The 19,014-nt window shown below is 41.9% G+C and overlaps 1 protein-coding gene across 2 annotated transcripts; it reads left to right on the top strand.

Moving 5' to 3' along the window:
* The first annotated feature begins 851 nt into the window (after nt 1–851).
* Nucleotides 852–17,285, top strand: LOC136691199 (target of Myb1 membrane trafficking protein-like). Of its 2 annotated transcripts, XM_066663598.1 has the most exons (16): nt 852–1,093; nt 5,248–5,332; nt 5,531–5,609; nt 5,764–5,913; nt 7,212–7,346; nt 8,023–8,175; nt 8,432–8,548; nt 8,815–8,948; nt 9,437–9,479; nt 10,656–10,770; nt 10,908–10,971; nt 11,763–11,838; nt 12,027–12,092; nt 14,836–14,895; nt 15,920–15,956; nt 16,092–17,285. In XM_066663598.1, exons 1-16 carry the CDS (start codon nt 1,042–1,044, stop codon nt 16,238–16,240), a joined length of 1,515 nt encoding a protein of 504 aa, XP_066519695.1. In that variant the 5' UTR covers nt 852–1,041; the 3' UTR covers nt 16,241–17,285. The 2 variants fall into 2 exon arrangements, with proteins under 2 accessions (XP_066519695.1, XP_066519696.1); XM_066663599.1 differs by lacking the exon at nt 12,027–12,092 and having other exon boundaries at nt 854–1,093.
* The last annotated feature ends 1,729 nt before the right edge of the window (nt 17,286–19,014 follow it).

The following is a 19,014-nucleotide window of genomic DNA, read 5'->3' on the forward strand; positions in this document are numbered from 1 at the left end:
GTGTGGTGTGTTCTCTCTGTGTCCGCGTGGGTTTCCTCCGGGTGACTGTCTGTGAGGAGTGTGGTGTGTTCTCTCTGTGTCCGCGTGGGTTTCCTCCGGGTGACTGTCTGTGAGGAGTGTGTTGTGTTCTCCCTGTGTCTGCGTGGGTTTCCTCCGGGTGACTGTGAGGAGTGTGGTGTGTTCTCCCTGTGTCTGCGTGGGTTTCCTCCCGGTGCTCCGGTTTCCTCCCACAGTCCAAAAACACACGTTGGTAGGTGGATTGGCGACTCAAAAGTGTCCGTAGGTGTGAGTGTGTGTTGCCCTGTGAAGGACTGGCCCCCCTCCAGGGTGTATTCCCGCCTTGTGCCCAATGATTCCAGGTAGGCTCTGGACCCACCACGACCCTGGACTGGATAAGGGTTACAGATAATGAATGAATGAATGAACTTATATGAACAAAAATTTAAGCCTTGTTGCATGAACTAGTCCAATATTCTTTTCAGAAGACTTTAGATTAAATACCTGCATATTGTTGTGAGGAAATGATGGCAGTCAGTCATAAGAAAACTAGTTAACACAGGTACTGTTGGACGATTAGTTCTGGATCCCAAAAAACCACTCCAACTCATCCATGTGGAGTGGATGGTGCACTAATGATATCATTCCAGTTCTACTGATAATGCCTTGTATTGAGGAACGCTGACTTTAAGAATGTACGGCGCCATTCAGTTCATTTTGAGTGAGATTGAGTGCTGTTTGTGATAACATCAGTTTCTGACCCTAGAGTTTACATGGTCAACTACCATCAAATACAAACAGAAGAGTCCGAGTCCAAACTACAGCAAACAAAAAAAAAAAAAAAGAATAGTGAGGAAATGTTGGTGTCTACCATTTGACCATGGACCGTAGCTCCCAGTGCTTTACTTCCTAAACTTTCACGTGACCGCCCGTTCAGAGTTCAGTTCTCGTGAACGCGCGCTTCCACCGGCGGACTAACTGAGCAGAGACTTATGAGTAAACTCCATTAACTGGACATTTTTGCGCTTTTCTGAAGAACAAAACATGGATTTTTTAATCGGGAACCCTTTCTCCTCCACGGTTGGACAGCGTATCCGTGAGTGTCTTCAGCTAACATCCCTTTTCATAGATTAAATACATTTTAGTGGGAAATATTTAGCGAAAATGACTGTTGAAAACGCTAGCGGTAGAAAAAAGAGCACGGACTTGAATTTATTTGAGTGAGTTGAGTTTTATTAATTTTTTTTTTTGATTCACTAATTTGAGAACAACTCATAGTAGCTAGTAAACATCGTAACACCGCTTCTAACCAGAAAAAAATGATTCGTTTGGCATTTTATTTAATATTTCCAACGGCAGTAGTGTTGTCTTCCAACCGTCACTACAGGCAGCCAGTGGGCGTGTCCAACACAACCAACGTCTACACTGCTTGTGTGGATAAGGAACTGAAAAAACACAACTGCTATTCTTTCTAAACTTGTGTCATACTCATATATAACCTTGTTAATCTAAATCAAAGCCTGTCTCTCTCTCTCTAACCCCTAATCTCACCTCAGATACTTAACCCAGCCCATTTTCTATATAACCCACATAATCAATTTCATCCTGGTTCTAAAGGTTATTATTACACAAACACCTCCCTTACATAAACATATTTTACTACTTTATCCTTCCACATATCAGCGTCCAGAAGAGATGTATCACTATGAAATCCTGTCAGATCAAGTCCAGTGGTTCAAAAGGTACATAAATACACATGTAAAAGTGGAATCAGGCCAGCCATCATAACAGTTATCTGAAGTATTTAGTTAATGCTAATACGGCTAGGCTAATTAGTATACAGCTAATGTTATTAAACTAACATTGACACATTTTTCCACGATAGCATCTAAATAATAATTATAATAATAAAATTGTGTAGGCGTAATTTACAGTACTAGGAACAATGGTATAATGCATAGTACCACATATTTCATTTGTCAGTGCTAGAAGGAACAAAACCAGAAAACCTGTTTAACAACAAATTTAATAATAAGTAAATGCATTGTCATAGTAGTGATATCCACCTCTTTGTCTTCACTACAGCTTCTCTTTAGTAGACACTTCCAAAGTTCAGCTATAGAGTGCATTGTTACGTTTAGTCCTGGTTTGTTTAGGGTTCAAATCTACAGCTGAAAAAAACAAACAAAGTGATGTGTGAGGTATATTGTGTGAGCTAGTTGTCAGAACAATGGACGCTGGGTTTAATTCACCTATCGGGGTTGATGCAGTGCGGGTCCTGGGCTGTGTATTCTTGGTGGTCTTTTTACCAACTGGAAACACAGGTAAAATAAGGTGTGCACCAGAGATCGAATGGAAGATTTTCACACTTACTCCAACGAAATGCACTAAACGACTAATCCCATTTAAATCAACCCAATGCTGACAAGTGTAAACTCACCCTTACAAGTTTAATATTTTTACCTTTTTGTGGTCTAAGTAATCCAAAATATGGCTTCAATAACAGCTTCTCAACCTACTTTTAGACCCATGATGCTATCTTCTTACAAAGAATGGACACTGTAGTTATATAAATGCTGTTTATCTGATGGGACATCGGGCCTTGTATGTTCGCTAGAAGTCCAGTTTTGGTGTTTGACATCCATTTCCAATTTGAAAGGCAAATCTCTTACAGCTAACATCCTTAAAAATATCTCTTGAAGAGTGAATTAATTATGTAATGCCTATTAACAGGTCATCACATACATTTAAAAGTGTTCTTTGACTTTCTCACATTACTGGTGCAGTTTATAGGCCTTACGTCACTTTACAAATACATTTATATTAAGAATAGTATAAACCAGAAATGGAATCATTTACAAAGGAAATAAGCCCTGTCCCATGTGATCTTAACCAAACAGAGCTCACATGAGTTTCAACCTGCTGAGAACTTTCTGTGGGGCCTTTTAATTCCCTAATTCCCCCCCTTCTCTCTCTCTCTCTCTCTCTCTCTCTCTCTCTCTCTCTCTCTCTCTCTCTCCCCCTCTCCCTCCCTCCCTCCCTCCTTCATGTGACAGTCAGCTGCCTCTGCACACACTCACTCTGAGAAACTCCAGGCATTTATGGTATTAATGTTAACTTTAGGATGAATGAGAGAGGGAGAGAAAGATAGAATATTAGGAATATTAACCATAACCCAGTTGCTATATGTTCACAAACTAAAAATTGACTGTTGCACAGAAGGTCCCCCTTCTCAATAAAAACATACACACATAGGCCTAAGAATGTATTATTACGTCCTTATTCCAACATGTTTGTAGTGCTGAAGTATAACAGTTGTTAAAAAAAATAGTAATAAAATGTAATAATAAATTCTAAAGGAAAAATGCAGGCAGTGAAGTGAGGCAAAAATTGGTCTGATGTAATGTTTTTAGTGTGGGTTAATATTCTTGCTGATGTGTATTGCACCAACTGAAGTTTTTTTTACCATAGATTTAGGAAGTCCAGTAAGGTGAGAAAATACAAATGCAGAGATACAAAGATAGGGTCTCACTGTTGATATATTTCTTAGATGATAAAAAGCCGTTTTAATGATCTTATTAATATACAGTTTAAAGTTTAAACCAAAGTAAACCATGGTTTCTTTTTGGCTAAATTTCCCTTTGTGCTCTACACTTATTTCCTTTTAGCTTCATTGCCAGTTACAGTTATTTCTGTTTGTAATCTTCATTCATTTTTAAAATGTATATGTTCATACATCTGACAGTGCTATGTAGACAAGTACAGTGATCCCTTGTTTTTCGCGGGAGATGTGAAAAATGCATCCAAGACCACCCGTGAAAAACGAATTTCCACGATGTAGAGGAAAGATATGTTTTTAATGTATTTAACGAGTATTTGGACTTTTAAACCCCTCCCTGTGCTGTTAAAAACCCACCCTTTGCATTAAACAGTCATTCTATAATGTTTTTCAGCTGGAACTACATGTGATATCCTACTAATTTCTTTAATAGAGTCATTCCTAAGCTGTGATTTAGCGTCAGTAAATTTCAGAAATACTTGTAAATTATACATTTTGTCACCTACAGGCCTCGTCTAATACATGTAAATAATAATAAAAAAATACTTTTGGCTATTCATCTTTCACGGTTTTCCTAGATTTTCCCTCAATATCCACAATATAGCGGCCATAAGACCCCTTGAAAAAACCCGCGAAGTAGCGAATTCGCGAAAGCTGAACCACGAACCGCGAAGTAGCGAGGGACTACTGTAGTCACATTTTCTATGGCATTAACATCATCTGGTGCAACAGATATATAAAGCTGTGTGTCATCTACACAGCTATGAAAATTGGCCCCATGTTTTGCAATTATCTGACCCAGTGGAAACATGGAAAATAAAAGTGGACCAAGTGCAAAGCCATGTGGCACACCACAGAGAATATCATGCTCTTCTGAGATAGGTCCACTTATACTAACAAAAAAGCCTTTAAATGAGCAATGATTATTTTGTACAGTGATATCACATTAATAATAAGCAGTTTTAATCCAGGAACTGAGCTCATGCTTCTTTGTTTTTTAAACGCTTCCTTGTTTTTCCTGTTGCAGTAAAGAGTTTCTAAATGTGTGGTGGATTTCTAAAGCTAGTTGCGTGGTTCAATGTAAACAAAAATACCCTTAACTCAAATACTAATATATCCTATAACCAATAGTGAAAATCGTGTGATATGAGCAACCTAACTGATCTCCAGATATGTTTCTGTGGATTTTTATGGGATACAACAGATGTAATTTTCACAACTCTTTTTGATACATACAGTAATAAAGTGGGTGTGGTTTAGGCCCTAATGTTCTTGACTGTATGTTTTTGAATCAGAGCAAAACCGCCTTCAGCCTCCTTAGGATTACAAGTTCAGAGCCCAAGGCTAGACACTTACAAGGCTCAAAACTCACAAATACATGACAGTAAACATTCCTCAAGCACAACATGGCAATGCTTTAAGAAGTCTTGATTTTTACATGCCTTTTATGAGCAGGATTTCTGGTTTCTGAAATAAATAATCGTATGTTGCATTGATCTTTTTTCTTTGGGAACATTGTTCATATTTCAGATGTTAATCATTTTTGATTGGATGTTGATTTTCTAACGAGACTTGTGACTAAAACTAAAGAGAAGTGCACTGTAGGCAAGTTTTTAAACTTGATATCAGTACAAAAGCTGTATATCATTGTGTCATTGGTTAATTATGAGTTGTTTTGCTGCCTTGTGCAGAGAGAGCCACCAGCGCCGCCCTACAGGCCGAGGACTGGGGCATAAACATGGAAATCTGTGACATCATCAATGAGACAGATGAGGGGTAAGGTTATTACTTCAATACCCATGGGTACATCTTTTGTGATGTAAATCACCTCATAGCAACAGTGTAACTCACTCACTCACCCACTCATTCACTCATGTTTAACAAAATATTCTACAAGATTGTGTTTGTGAGCGTGATTGGTTATTGTTGTTGGCCATGAGAACTAGATATTTATGTTGATGATTGTGTTTATAGACCCAAAGATGCAATAAGAGCCATAAAGAAGAAGATTGTGGGAAATAAGAACTTCAGAGAAGTCATGCTGGCACTGACTGTAAGATTCAAGTGTTCACTCTTCTTTACTCTCTATTTCTGGCTTTCTCTACTTTCCTTTGTGTGACTCATGGTTCCAGTGTGATACAGTTGTCAGGAATAGTTATTTAATCACAAGATTCATGAATCACTAATATTTTTTGTGCACTCTGCAGGTTCTGGAGACGTGTGTGAAGAACTGTGGCCATCGTTTCCATGTTCATGTCTGCAGCAGGGAATTTGTGGAGGGAGTGTTGGTGCGGACCATTCTCCCCAAAAACAACCCCCCCATGATCTTACACGACAGAGTCTTAAGCCTTATTCAGGTTTGTTTGTATTCAAAGTTTTTTCTAAGAAATACTTTGAAAACAAAGCAGCATTGTTCTTAAAGTCGGGCTGCTTGTGGAAGTTTGCCAGTTTCAGGACTAGCTCCACTGGAATGAGCTTTTATGTTGAATAAACATTCAGAGAAATCTGTGAAATGAATGTTTATCTTTACCTACATCTGTGTCAGGAATATGATTTGTCTACAAGGTTTTAGACACCCTTAATAATTCATAAAAATCATTGTTTTCATTGTCTCTGTTCCATTGTGGAAACAGACATTCAATTTTGGACACAGAGCCTAACACATTATGTCTGTAGAACAGTGCTGTCATTAGATTAAGAAGCTCTGGGAGAGCCACACATGAGATTAAATCGGTGTTGGTTAGAGGGTTACAAAGCTCCCCAGCATTGGAGCAGTGTGACTGCATTTTTTGAAAAACCATTTAATGCTGGGATGAGTTGGAGTTGTGTTTGAGATTGAGGACTAATAATGAAAATCATTCATTCATTATCTGTAACCGCTTATCCAAGTCAGGGTCGCGGTGGGTCCAGAGCCTACCTGGAATCATTGGACGCAAGGTGGGGAATACACCCTGGAGGGGGCGCCAGTCCTTCACAGGGCAACACAGACACACACACACATTCACTCACACCTACGGACACTTTGGAGTCACCAATCCACCTACCAACGTGTGTTTTTGGACCGTGGGAGGAAACTGGAGCACCCGGGGGAAACCCACGCGGACACAGGGAGAACACACCAACTCCTCACAGACAGTCACCCGGAGGAAACCCACGCAGACACAGGGAGAACACACCACACTCCTCACAGACAGTCACCCGGAGGGAACCCACGCGGACACAGGGAGAACACACCACACTCCTCACAGACAGTCACCCGGAGGAAACCCACGCGGACACAGGGAGAACACACCACACTCCTCACAGACAGTCACCCGGAGGAAACCCACGCGGACACAGGGAGAACACACCACACTCCTCACAGACAGTCACCGGGAGCGGGAATCGAACCCACAACCTCCAGGTCCCTGGAGCTGTGTGACTGCGACACTATCTGCTGCGCCACCGTGCCGCCCTTATGAAAATCAGTATCCTACTAATAGAAATGTTCCAAAATGGATCCCAGCTGAAAATATTGTGTTACTGCAGAGACTCCTTTTTAATAATTACGTGCTTCTGAAAAAATGTTGGCAGAAATAATTCAAATAATCCCATTACCGTTTGTAAAAAGTACTGTTGTAAATTGTAATGGCTGCCTTATCACTTCTTCTTCTAGGCCTGGGCTGATGCCTTCCGTAACTCTCCCTCTCTATCTGGAGTGGTGAACGTTTATGACGATCTGAAACGAAGAGGACTGGAGTTTCCCATGACTGACCTGGATGCTCTATCACCCATACACACACCCAGCAGGGTAAATCCCAACTGCTGTTAACATTTCCTTATGATTTACTCTGTTAAAGGGCCCTGTGCTTGGAGAACTTCAGTAAAGACAGGACCACAGTAGAGCTACATCAAATGTACTTTTCCTTTAATGTAAATCAGGTACTTGTCAGCTCTTTTTACACCTGAGCTGATGTTTTTTTTTGTAGAAACGAGTCATAAAAAGTACGTGAGACTAGATAGATAACAGGTCTTTGTCGTCATGAATGATGACGGATAACAGGGTGGAGCTGAATGAAGAGAATATTTCTTTTATGACAAGCAAATATTGCCAGCAGGTGGAAGGTTACACTGGGGCAGCGTTGTCATAGTCACAGTAAATAATTCCCCTTGACTCCGGGGTCTGCTTTATTACATTGCTAGCAATGTGCATTGCAAAAATGAGCTCTTGTAGGTACAACACTCTCACAAACCCTTGGATTGTTCAGTATTTAGAAAAAAATAAATCTTATATCTAAGTTACACAGTTATACCTTTACCACAAAGTCAAACAGCCAAGTTGTGTTGTATACACCATTTAATACTGTGCTAGTTTTTAGTTTTTTCTGCTTTTTTTGAGCCATTTAGAAAATGTCGGTGCCCTGATCAATTGACATGTTTTGGTTGTGTATTAACACATTATTTCTCTGCATTGTCAACATTTTCAGAGCATCCCAGAGAATGGCACATCAGCCCCATCGGATCCGGCACCTGCTGTTTCGGGGACAAACACTGAAAACCCCAGCCACACACACAGACCCACACACACTCCACAGCCTCCCGAGACAAACGGGGGACCTGTTCTCATCTCACCTGAACAGGTACACGCACATATTGCACAGCTTTGCGATTGAAGGAATTTAAGAGCTTGGTGTTATGGTCGGTTAAGCCTTTGTTTTCTGGCTACATATTTTTCACATCACTGGCTTATGTTTAAACCTCCCTTGTACTGATTGCTGGTCTAAGTAAAGGAGTCACGGAGCATTGCAGGTGGATTGGAGTGAATAACATTGTGTTGTGGATAACTGTGGTGCAGTAGTAATGTTTGTGAACAGTATGTGTGTGTGTGTGTCTCAGAAACAAAAGCTAAGAACAGAGTTAGACCTAGTGAAGGGAAATCTCACTGTAATGACAGAGATGCTGAACCAGCTCAAGCCAGGAGAGTGCTCACCATCAGATAAAGAGCTACTGCAGGTACTTAATCACTCACTCACTGAATCCTACATTTACTATGTCACTTACTAGAGCCTGCATATACCCTCTCTCTCATTCACTCACTCATTCACTTCCTCCTTTACAGCTTAGTTTACTCACACCTTCACTTATTGACTCACTGTCTATGTCCCTGTCCCTGTCTCTCATTACTCTTGAATGAGTATGAATCAATTACAAGTGGACTACAATCAGTTTTATAAACCTAACGTGCTATCCTCTGTGTGTTTGTGTGTGTGTGTGAGCAGCAGTTGTATTCGGTGTGTAAAAGCATGCAGCAGAGAGTGGTGGAGCTGATCCCCAGACTGTGTGATGAGGAGTTTATAGGAGAGCTGCTTGTTATCAATGACGATTTAAACAATGCTTTCATCCGCTACGAGAGGTATTCCATTCAAATATGAACCCTTATGAAAAAGGCAGAATACAAGCTTTAAATACAAGCTTTTAAAGTATTTTTACTGGTCCATCTGTTATTTTTCACATATATATATATTCTGACACCTGCTGTAAGCTGTACATTAGTAAACATAATGTTTGCATTGTATTTTAATATATTATATGGAGCATTATTCGTTTTTAGCAATCTATGCTACTTCTTGCACTTCCCCACTATGTGAATTACAGAATACTGTGCTGGGTTGTGTAATGTAATGATGAGATTGGGCTTGTGTAATAACCTGTCACATGACTGTGGTAATAAACAGTACCTAGGGTTTCTCTTTAAAGCCATTATCCCACTGCCACCGCAGTAATTTATATTAGAAGTCTTTACCACATCACGAACACCAGCAGTCTTGAAATAATGTAAATCAGTGCTCCCTCTTCTCCCTCAGTCCCTCTTAAATTTACTCTTTTCTTTTGCTCTGAAAGGTTTGAAAGACTCAGCGTTACGCAACGGCAGACAACAGGACAAGTACATTTACATTCTTAAATACTACATTTGTTATGTGTCTTCAACAGTAATTTACTATTATTATGTGTTATGAGGGCGGCACAGTGGTGCAGCAGGTTAGTGTCGCAGTCACACAGCTCCAGGGGCCTGGAGGTTGTGTGTTCGATTCCTGCTCCGGGTGACTGTCTGTGAGGAGTGTGGTGTGTTCTCTATGTGTCTGCGTGGGTTTCCTCCGGGTGACTGTCTGTGAGGAGTGTGGTGTGTTCTCCCTGTGTCTGCGTGGGTTTTCTCTGGGTGACTGTCTGTGAGGAGTGTGGTGTGTTCTCTCTGTGTCTGCGTGGGTTTCCTCCGGGTGACTGTCTGTGAGGAGTGTGGTGTGTTCCCTCTGTGTCTGCGTGGGTTTCCTCTGGGTGACTGTCTGTGAGGAGTGTGGTGTGTTCTCTCTGTGTCTGAGTGGGTTTCCTCCGGGTGACTGTCTGTGAGGAGTGTGGTGTGTTCTCCCTGTGTCTGCGTGGGTTTCCTCGGGGTGCTCCGGTTTCCTCCCACAGTCCAAAAACACACGTTGGTAGGTGGATTGGCGACTCAAAAGTGTCCGTAGGTGTGAGTGTGTGAGTGAACGTGTGTGTTTGTGTGTGTTGCCCTGTGAAGGACTGGCGCCCCCTCCAGGGTGTATTCCCGCCTTGCGCCCAATGATTCCAGATAGGCTCTGGACCCACCGTGACCCTGAACTGGATAAGGGTTACAGATAATGAATGAATGAATGAATATGTGTTATGATGAAAGGTAAAAACACTGGGAGATAATCCGATGATGCCTCAGTCTTAAGAGGCCAGGGGTCCCAAGAGAGCACATTTGGCTTTGATCTCTGGATGTTGAAGATGGCTTCCCATCTCCTTTCACCACATTGTGCGCAATGCAAGGCAGCATGTGTGTCTGCCAGCCGATTTAACAGATCTGAGCAGTCTATGTGTTCTTACTGCACCTGGAGATGTCCAGGGGTGTTACATGTGAACTGCTGCTAATGTATAGGAGGAAGCATGTGCTCACAGTGAGGGCTGAGGACACCGTGTGATTGGTGGAGTCCCGATTAATGGGGAAGACTTATGATTAGGGAGAAAATTTGGCTATCAAATATATATTGTATTAAAAATGATTATATAGTGTATATAATGATGATATTCTCTACATATCCCACAGGACACTGGAAATCTTATAGACCTCAATCCTGTTACACCATCAGCCAATCAGGCTCCTGTTCTACCTGTCAGTCAACCACTGCTCCATGAACCATCCAATACAGTGGCCCGAGCAGGTGAGTGGGTGCTGTGCATTAATTCTTTCTATGTTTTTCTGGTTTTTCAAGCTGATGTCTATTAATAATCTCAATCACTATCTTTATCTTTGTCTCTATCTGTATCTCTCTTTCTCTTTTGCTCCCTTCTACTGCAGAAGATGAAGAGTTTGATATGTTTGCGCAGACGAGAGGCAGTTCTTTAGCTGAACAAAGAAAAAGGTAAACTCTTACCCACATACATTACCATTCAAAAGGTCAGTATCTTCTGCAAATACACAACATATTATTATGATGTGATACTTCCAACCAAGCTTCATACTACTTTTTCAGTGATGAACAGAGCTGTAGATTATTCCAAAATATTAATATTAATTAAATGAGAATGCTGTAAAATATTGAGAATGAATGTAATAAGATTTTAATTGACCATGAATAAATAGGGGAGAAGAGTTGGTCGGTAAAAATAGAAGCAATCACAGTTGTGTTAAACGCCGTGTTTGCATACCACAGACTTCTTCATTATTACTTTATATAACAGCATAATGGGTATCCCTTTGCTATACGGTGGTGTGTTCTCCCTGCCTTAACACATGTAAATCAGATGTATTTATAAATTAAGCATATTTCTAAACCGTTTTATACATTGAATTATGCTTATTAGAGCAGAGTAAATATTACCCTTCCCGTGCTGTGATATTTCAACCTCTCTACAGATGAAAGAACACAGCCGTATAGGCCTGTACAAACGCAATGTGCATATGCTCCGCATTAAGCTATGCATATTTATATCCATATGGCTCTAGTCTGACAGCAGTGAAACAGGATCACAGGCTTTAAAGTCTGTTTTTCTGGTTTGGAACTGTTAAATTACACCATGAGCTCTTGGCAAACGACTGGGTAAATCCCAAAAGTCTTCAGTGTGAGATTTGTAGCGGTTAGACTTTGCTAGATCTGGTTGAAGAGGTTTCTGACATAGCGTATGATATGTATATATTTGTGTGTATTTGCAGTGTTAGGTATGAAGACCCGGGTGCGGTAGAGGGTCTGGCTGGAGCGCTGGACACTCGGCTTCAGGTCACTGGAGGGGTCAGTGTTAATTGATTCTGAGTTAATGTACTGATATATGTGCATTGGCAGCAATAACTACAGTGAAGAATTGTGGAATAGTTTATATCTAATTGTATAAATATACTAACCATGTACTAACCAACAGCATGTTAGTGTCGCATTAACAAACTAATCCGTTGTGTTTGTGCCTGCTTGACTCTGTGAAGGATGAGGCAAAAGACTGGACTCTGCAGTCTCAGTGGATTTACAGTGACACGTACAGTGAGAACCTGGTGGGTTTACGCTGATCCATGTTCCGTTACTTCATTATCTGCTTTCCACACTCCTCTATCTACACTCCATGATTAATATTCTGTAATCTTACTCTGTATTCCGTGCAACAAGCCTTAAATCACAATCCATAATCCAGAGGATCCACAGATTTATTAATTAAACAGTTTTACGTGCTACCGATTCCCAGCGTAATGGCCCCTAAAAAACACTAGCGTAAATAAATGGTGGCACCCTTCTTCTTCTGCCTTTATGAGGAAAGACTACCTTTCCCTATCACTGTGATTGGAAACAATATGGACAATGTACACCAATCAACCATAAAATATTGACCACCTCTTGGTACCTACTCACTGTCTGTTCTCTAAGTTCTGCTGTGTCTGATCCACTCTTACAGCGCAACACACACTAACACACCACCACCACGTCAGTGTCACTGCAGCGCTGAGAATGATCCACCACCACATCACACCTGCTCTGTTGTGGTCCTCTCAGGGCCCTGACTCTTTGAAGGACAGTGAAAGGGAGATATAAAAAGTATACACAGCAACAGATGGACTATGCTGTTCATCAGTGGAGCTGAGAGAATAGACAGTGAGTGTAGAAACAAAGAGGTGGTCATAATGTTCTGGTGTATGGACCTATATATAAACTGTGTATTAAGGAAAACACTGTCGCACGTCACTCAGCAGATGAGGTTTGTGTTCACTGTACAAAGCTAAGCCTCTGAATCTGTGGATAATCAGCTGGGGTTTAATGAGTTGATTCTGAAGCTAATCAAGACCAGTTTAAAGATGCTCTCTGGCACTCTCCATCTTACACTGAGCAGACCATCCTCTGTGATGCATACTTCACAATCTGCACTCCAGGCTTCTAGCTGCGTGGCTCAATACAAACCCCTTGGAAAATGTACTAACTGTAGGTTAAAAGAAGTCATTAACTGGTGTATGCTTTTGTACTGCTCTGATTACTTTGTTTAAATAGTAAACCGTGGAAACAGAAAACATCCGATCCAGTAAGAAGATGTTCTGTATATATGTCACAGAGCTGATGCCATGTAAATAAAGGGGCTGTAAAATAACAAGCTGTCGTTAAAGAATGTACACAGAGCGTGTAACACAGTGCTCACATCTGATCCCCCTGAGGCGCCTCTGCTCTTTGATGAGTGCGTGCACTGTATTCTCAATCGTTTACATGAAATGCAAAATGAATCGTCTTGTACAGGAGGTGCAGGACCGCTCGAGGTTACACTTTTCTTCAGCCATGATTTCAAAGACCTGAACAAACCATTAAAGCACAGCATGCAGTTTTTGCGGTAGCCAACTTTTATATCTTTGAAACATTACAGGAGAAGGGTAAAAACTGTTATTAGAATTTGTGTGTAACTCAATCCTATGTCACTGAAAGTAGTTTGCTGCCAGCTGTGTAGAGGTCACTGTATATATACATTCTCCCAACTTCAACAATGACCTGTGAATCTGCATATGTCTGAATCAGTGTAAATCTGAGAAGAACAGGGTTCATTCATTCATTCATTCGTTTTCTGTAACCCTTATCCAGTTCAGGGTCGCGGTGGATCCAGAGCCCACCTGGAATCATTGGGCGCAAGGCGGGAATACACCCTGGAGGGGGCGCCAGTCCTTCACAGGGCAACATACACACACACATTCACTCACACCTACGGACACTTTTTGAGTCGCCAATCCACCTACCAACGTGTGTTTTTGGACTGTGGGAGGAAACCGAAGCACCCGGAGGAAACCCACGAGGAGACAGGGAGAACACACCACACTCCTCACAGACAATCACCCGGAGGAAACCCACGCAGACACAGGGAGAACACACCACACTCCTCAGACAGACAGACACCCGGAGGAAACCCACGCAGACACAGGGAGAACACACCACACTCCTCACAGACAATCACCCGGAGGAAACCCACGCAGACACAGGGAGAACACACCACACTCCTCACAGACAATCACCCGGAGGAAACCCACGCAGACACAGGGAGAACACACCACACTCCTCACAGACAGTCACCCGGAGGAAACCCACGCAGACACAGGGAGAACACACCACACTCCTCACAGACAGTCACCCGGAGCTGGAAGAACAGGGTTTCTCTATGGATATATATTTTTATAGAATTATTTGTAATTCATATCAGGTTCCTATATCTGCTACATTCATTTATATCCGTATGGTTCTTCTTTAACATTGGATCACAGGCTTTAAGTCTGTTTCTCTGGTTCATAATTGTTAAATTACAGCATGTGCGCTCGGCAGATGACTGGCTAAATCCCAAACGTCTGAAGTGTGAGACTGGAGCTTTAGAGCTTTCATACTGTTATTATTTCATTAAACGATGTTTGGCGAGGTGCTTTTAAAAGCACTGAACTCTTCAAAGGTCTAGTTCCTATCACCTCCACTGTGAGTTACTCAGACCACTCTGAATGAGTTTACTGTTTAATGACTGAACTAATTAGACGTTTAAAACAGTGGGAAATGAATATTATTTTCAGTCTGTTGGACTATTACTCGTTAAATATTTAGAAGGTAAATGTGGTAGTTATGGATCAAGCGCTGTTGAAATTGTAGTCACAAGGTTTTTTATATGACAGCACGATGTGAAATGTGTTACTCATATAGTTCCACACAGTGCTGCATATTCTATTACATAATGTTGACTGTATTATTTGTTGTGAATAATTTTTATATGAGTGATTTCTCTTTATTGTTTAGGTGCCAGCACCGCGGACAGCTGCTATGACTGAGATTGAGAAGTGGTTGACTGAAGAGCCGGTAAACTGCCTTTTAAACTCTTTACCATTTCCTGCCGCAGTCCACATAGATCAGAATTTCAGTCTGTGCTTGCTTCAGTGTGTACTGCCAGGAGATAAGAAGTGTAAAGCTGAAGTAGTGTGCTAGCTCCATCTAGTGGCCCTTAGGTATCACTGCTATAGTTGATAGAGACTGTATCAATAAACTGTAAATGGTTATACACTATCATTTGGGATTTTGTAATTATGTACTGAAATATATATATATTGCTGTGTCGGAAACTTTGCCCTATGTACTATATAGTGCACTATTTTGGGGTTCCGCCATTTTGTAATAGTGTCCGAAAATATAGTGGACAATTTTCAGGGCACTCAAACAATCCCACTGTGCACTGCATGAAGTAGTGTACAACCCATGTACACTAACAGATATCATCCATTCATTATCTGTAACCGCTTATCCAAGTCAGGGTCGCGGTGGGTCCAGAGCCTACCTGGAATCACTGGGCGCAAGGCGGGAATACACCCTGGAGGGGGCGCCAGTCCTTCACAGGGCAACACACACACACTCACACCTATGGACACTTTTTTTTGAGTCGCCAATCCACCTACCAACGTGTGTTTTTGGAGTGTGGGAGGAAACCGGAGCACCCAGAGGAAACCCACGCAGACACAGGGAGAACACACCACACTCCTCACAGACAGTCACCCGGAGGAAACCCACGCAGACACAGGGAGAACACACCACACTCCTCACAGACAGTCACCCGGAGGAAACCCACGCAGACACAGAGAGAACACACAAACTCCTCACAGACAGTCACCCGGAGCGGGAATCGAACCCACAACCTCCAGGTCCCTGGAGCTGTGTGACTGCGACACTAACCTGCTGCACCACTGTGCCGCCCTCCTGAATTCAGTTCCCTATAATAGTGAATCATTTAGTGAATAGGGTGCCATTTCGGACTCAGTTAATGTCTTTCTGTTACGACATCATAATATGCTGCATTGAACATACATGGTGATAATATGTCTGTGCTTTTCAGCACGGTGCTGAGGACAGTGAAGGAGTGACCAGTGAAGGTGAGTGCTCTCTCTCTCTCTCTCTCTCTCTCTCTCTCTCCTATACTCTTTCTTATACTCTTTACTCAAATCACCCTTTAATGACCATTCTCCCCTTCTTCCTTTTTTCCTGCTTTAATTGTTTCCTCTCTTCAGAGTTTGACAAGTTTTTAGCGCAGAGAGCTAAGGCAGTGGATCACCTCCCATCCACCCAGAACACCCCGACTTCTGCATCGACACCTCGTCAGCTCCCTCAGTCCACTCAGAAACAGGAGAGCGCTCAGGACCAGCTCTTCTCTCTCTAACACACTCGGAGGAATGAGGGAAGACTAGAGGAACAGGTAGATCATTCACACACTTCAGAAACCCATGAAGAATTTCACCCAGCTGCTTTCAGTCTTCGGTAAAGAGCAGCTGCACCTGTACCGATCCATTAAGTGTTATTAAGAATGTCTAATAAAGATCATTCTTACTGAAGAATTATTATTTTTGAAGAAAATATAATGTTTTTTTGTGTTAATATATTTCCAGTTGATACATCCACACAAACACAACCTGATTTCAAACTAGGGATGGGAAATAAAGCTATATTTTATGGTTATTTTCATAAATGTTTCTTTAAGAACATGGACAAACTGCATGTTTAGTTACAAAGACAGCATTGAATACAATGTCATGTAATTAAATATTAAATATATGTAAAAGTACAGTGTATAAAGTAGCTATGGTCTGTTGTCCAGCAGCAAAACACAAGCGAGAATATTTACACAGTGTGTTTCTGTGTTCGTATTAATATTAAAACTATGGCTGTGATCGTTATTCATGTGATTATTAAATGAATTAAAATGTAAGTGAAACGTGCGCAATCCTTTAATGGAACGCAAAAGCTTCTTTTGTGTAAACAACAGGAAACGGAATTAAAGCTTTTTAACATTAGCTTTGACGTGTGAAAACGTTTTGCAGTGGAATATTACTAAGTTGAAAAACACTAAACACATATTTGTGCTAGTTATAAAGTATACACTTATGGTAACGTCTGGAATGATGTTGAATTTTATTGATGTCATATATTTTATTGATTTGGAAAGAATGTTCACATTTATCTCCCAGTACTAAACCTCAGTTATACTCAACAGAAAGTGCTAATGCTAGCTTTAGCACTGTCCCCCATGTGTGTGTACAACTGTCTTAAATGCTTTATCTTGTCTTAAATGTGTTTGTTCACGTTTCCACTCTGAAATGGGTGCTCATTGTATCCACAGTTTGGGGGTCATTTGCTCATTCCATAAACAGTATATTCAAGTCACTCTTTGTTATATTTCTTTGTGAGAACTTGATCTACACCTATAATACAACACAGTAAACATTTAATTTAATTGTGTATTCATTCTATTTGTGGGTATTTCCTGCTTTTGTGTGTTTTCTCTCTTTCAGTGAGACACAGAATTTAACTAATAATGTCCCCTTCTTCTAAACACAGCCTTATAATGAGTTACTGATGTACTGTGTATCATTCAAATCGGGAACACCTTGTCACTAATTATTTATCAAGAGCACAAAATGTAATTAGGCTTTTAATGAAGGTACAGTGACAGCTTTAATAACTCAGCACTGTGAGAGCTGTACATTCATTCATTCATTCATTCATTATCTGTAACCCTTATCCAGTTCAGGGTCGCAGTGGGTCCAGAGCCTATCTGGAATCATTGGGCGTAAGGTGGGAATACACCCTGGAGGGGGCGCCAGTCCTTCACAGGGCAACACAGACACACACACACACATTCACTCACACCTATGGACACTTTTGAGTCGCCAATCCACCTACCAACGTGTGTTTTTGGACTGTGGGAGGAAACCGGAGCACCCGGAGGAAACCCACGCAGACACAGGGAGAACACACCACACTCCTCACAGACAGTCACCCGGAGGAAACCCACGCAGACACAGGGAGAACACACCACACTCCTCACAGAGAGTCACCCGGAGGAAACCCACGCAGACACAGAGAGAACACACCACACTCCTCACAGACAGTCACCCGGAGGAAACCCACGCAGACACAGAGAGAACACACCACACTCCTCACAGACAGTCACCTGGAGGAAACCCACGCAGACACAGGGAGAACACACCACACTCCTCACAGACCGTCACCCAGAGGAAACCCACGCAGACACAGGGAGAACACACCACACTCCTCACAGACAGTCACCCGGAGGAAACCCACGCAGACACAGAGAGAACACACCACACTCCTGACAGACAGTCACCCGGAGGAAACCCACGCAGACACAGAGAGAACACACCACACTCCTCACAGACAGTCACCCGGAGGAAACCCACGCAGACACAGAGAGAACACACCACACTCCTCACAGACAGTCACCCGGAGGAAACCCACACAGACACAGAGAGAACACACCACACTCCTCACAGACAGTCACCCGGAGGAAACCCACGCAGACACAGGGAGAACACACCACACTCCTCACAGACAATCACCCAGAGCGGGAATCGAACCCACAACCTCCAGGTCCCTTGAGCTGTGTGACTGCGACACCTACCTGCTGCACCACCGTGCCGCCCGAGAGCTGTACAGATTCTATATAATTATTGTAACTGTTTTAAACATTCAGCTTTAAACACCAGAGCATTGTGGAAATGCTACTTTATCATGTTCAGTACTTTTTTGTCTCTGACGACACTGACCTGTCTACACACCGGATGTTCATTTAAGGACGACTGCCTTCAAATCGAACAGCGTGACTTTGAAACCACTGCTGAGAAAGATAATCAGAAGAGCCGTAGATAAAACATCCAATGACAAGCCTGGGCCCTTTGTTGATCTTCAAGACCGACTGCATTTCTGCAGCAAAGTATTTTTATCATTTTCCAGTCTCTGTGGAGATAAGATGTTTGAACTGGACGGCAAATGGCTGCGTGCTTTTATCTTGGATGTTTGCGAGCATCTAAATTTGAGCGTGAGGGCTTTCTGAGCATCTTCTAGATTCAGGCGGCCTGTCAGCTTTCACGAACAAGTAAACGTGTTTCTATTTTTGCATCATGTCGTTGCTGTCAA

The sequence above is a fragment of the Hoplias malabaricus genome, chromosome 3 (genome assembly GCF_029633855.1).
Source record: "Hoplias malabaricus isolate fHopMal1 chromosome 3, fHopMal1.hap1, whole genome shotgun sequence".
NCBI classification, from domain to species: domain Eukaryota; kingdom Metazoa; phylum Chordata; class Actinopteri; order Characiformes; family Erythrinidae; genus Hoplias; species Hoplias malabaricus.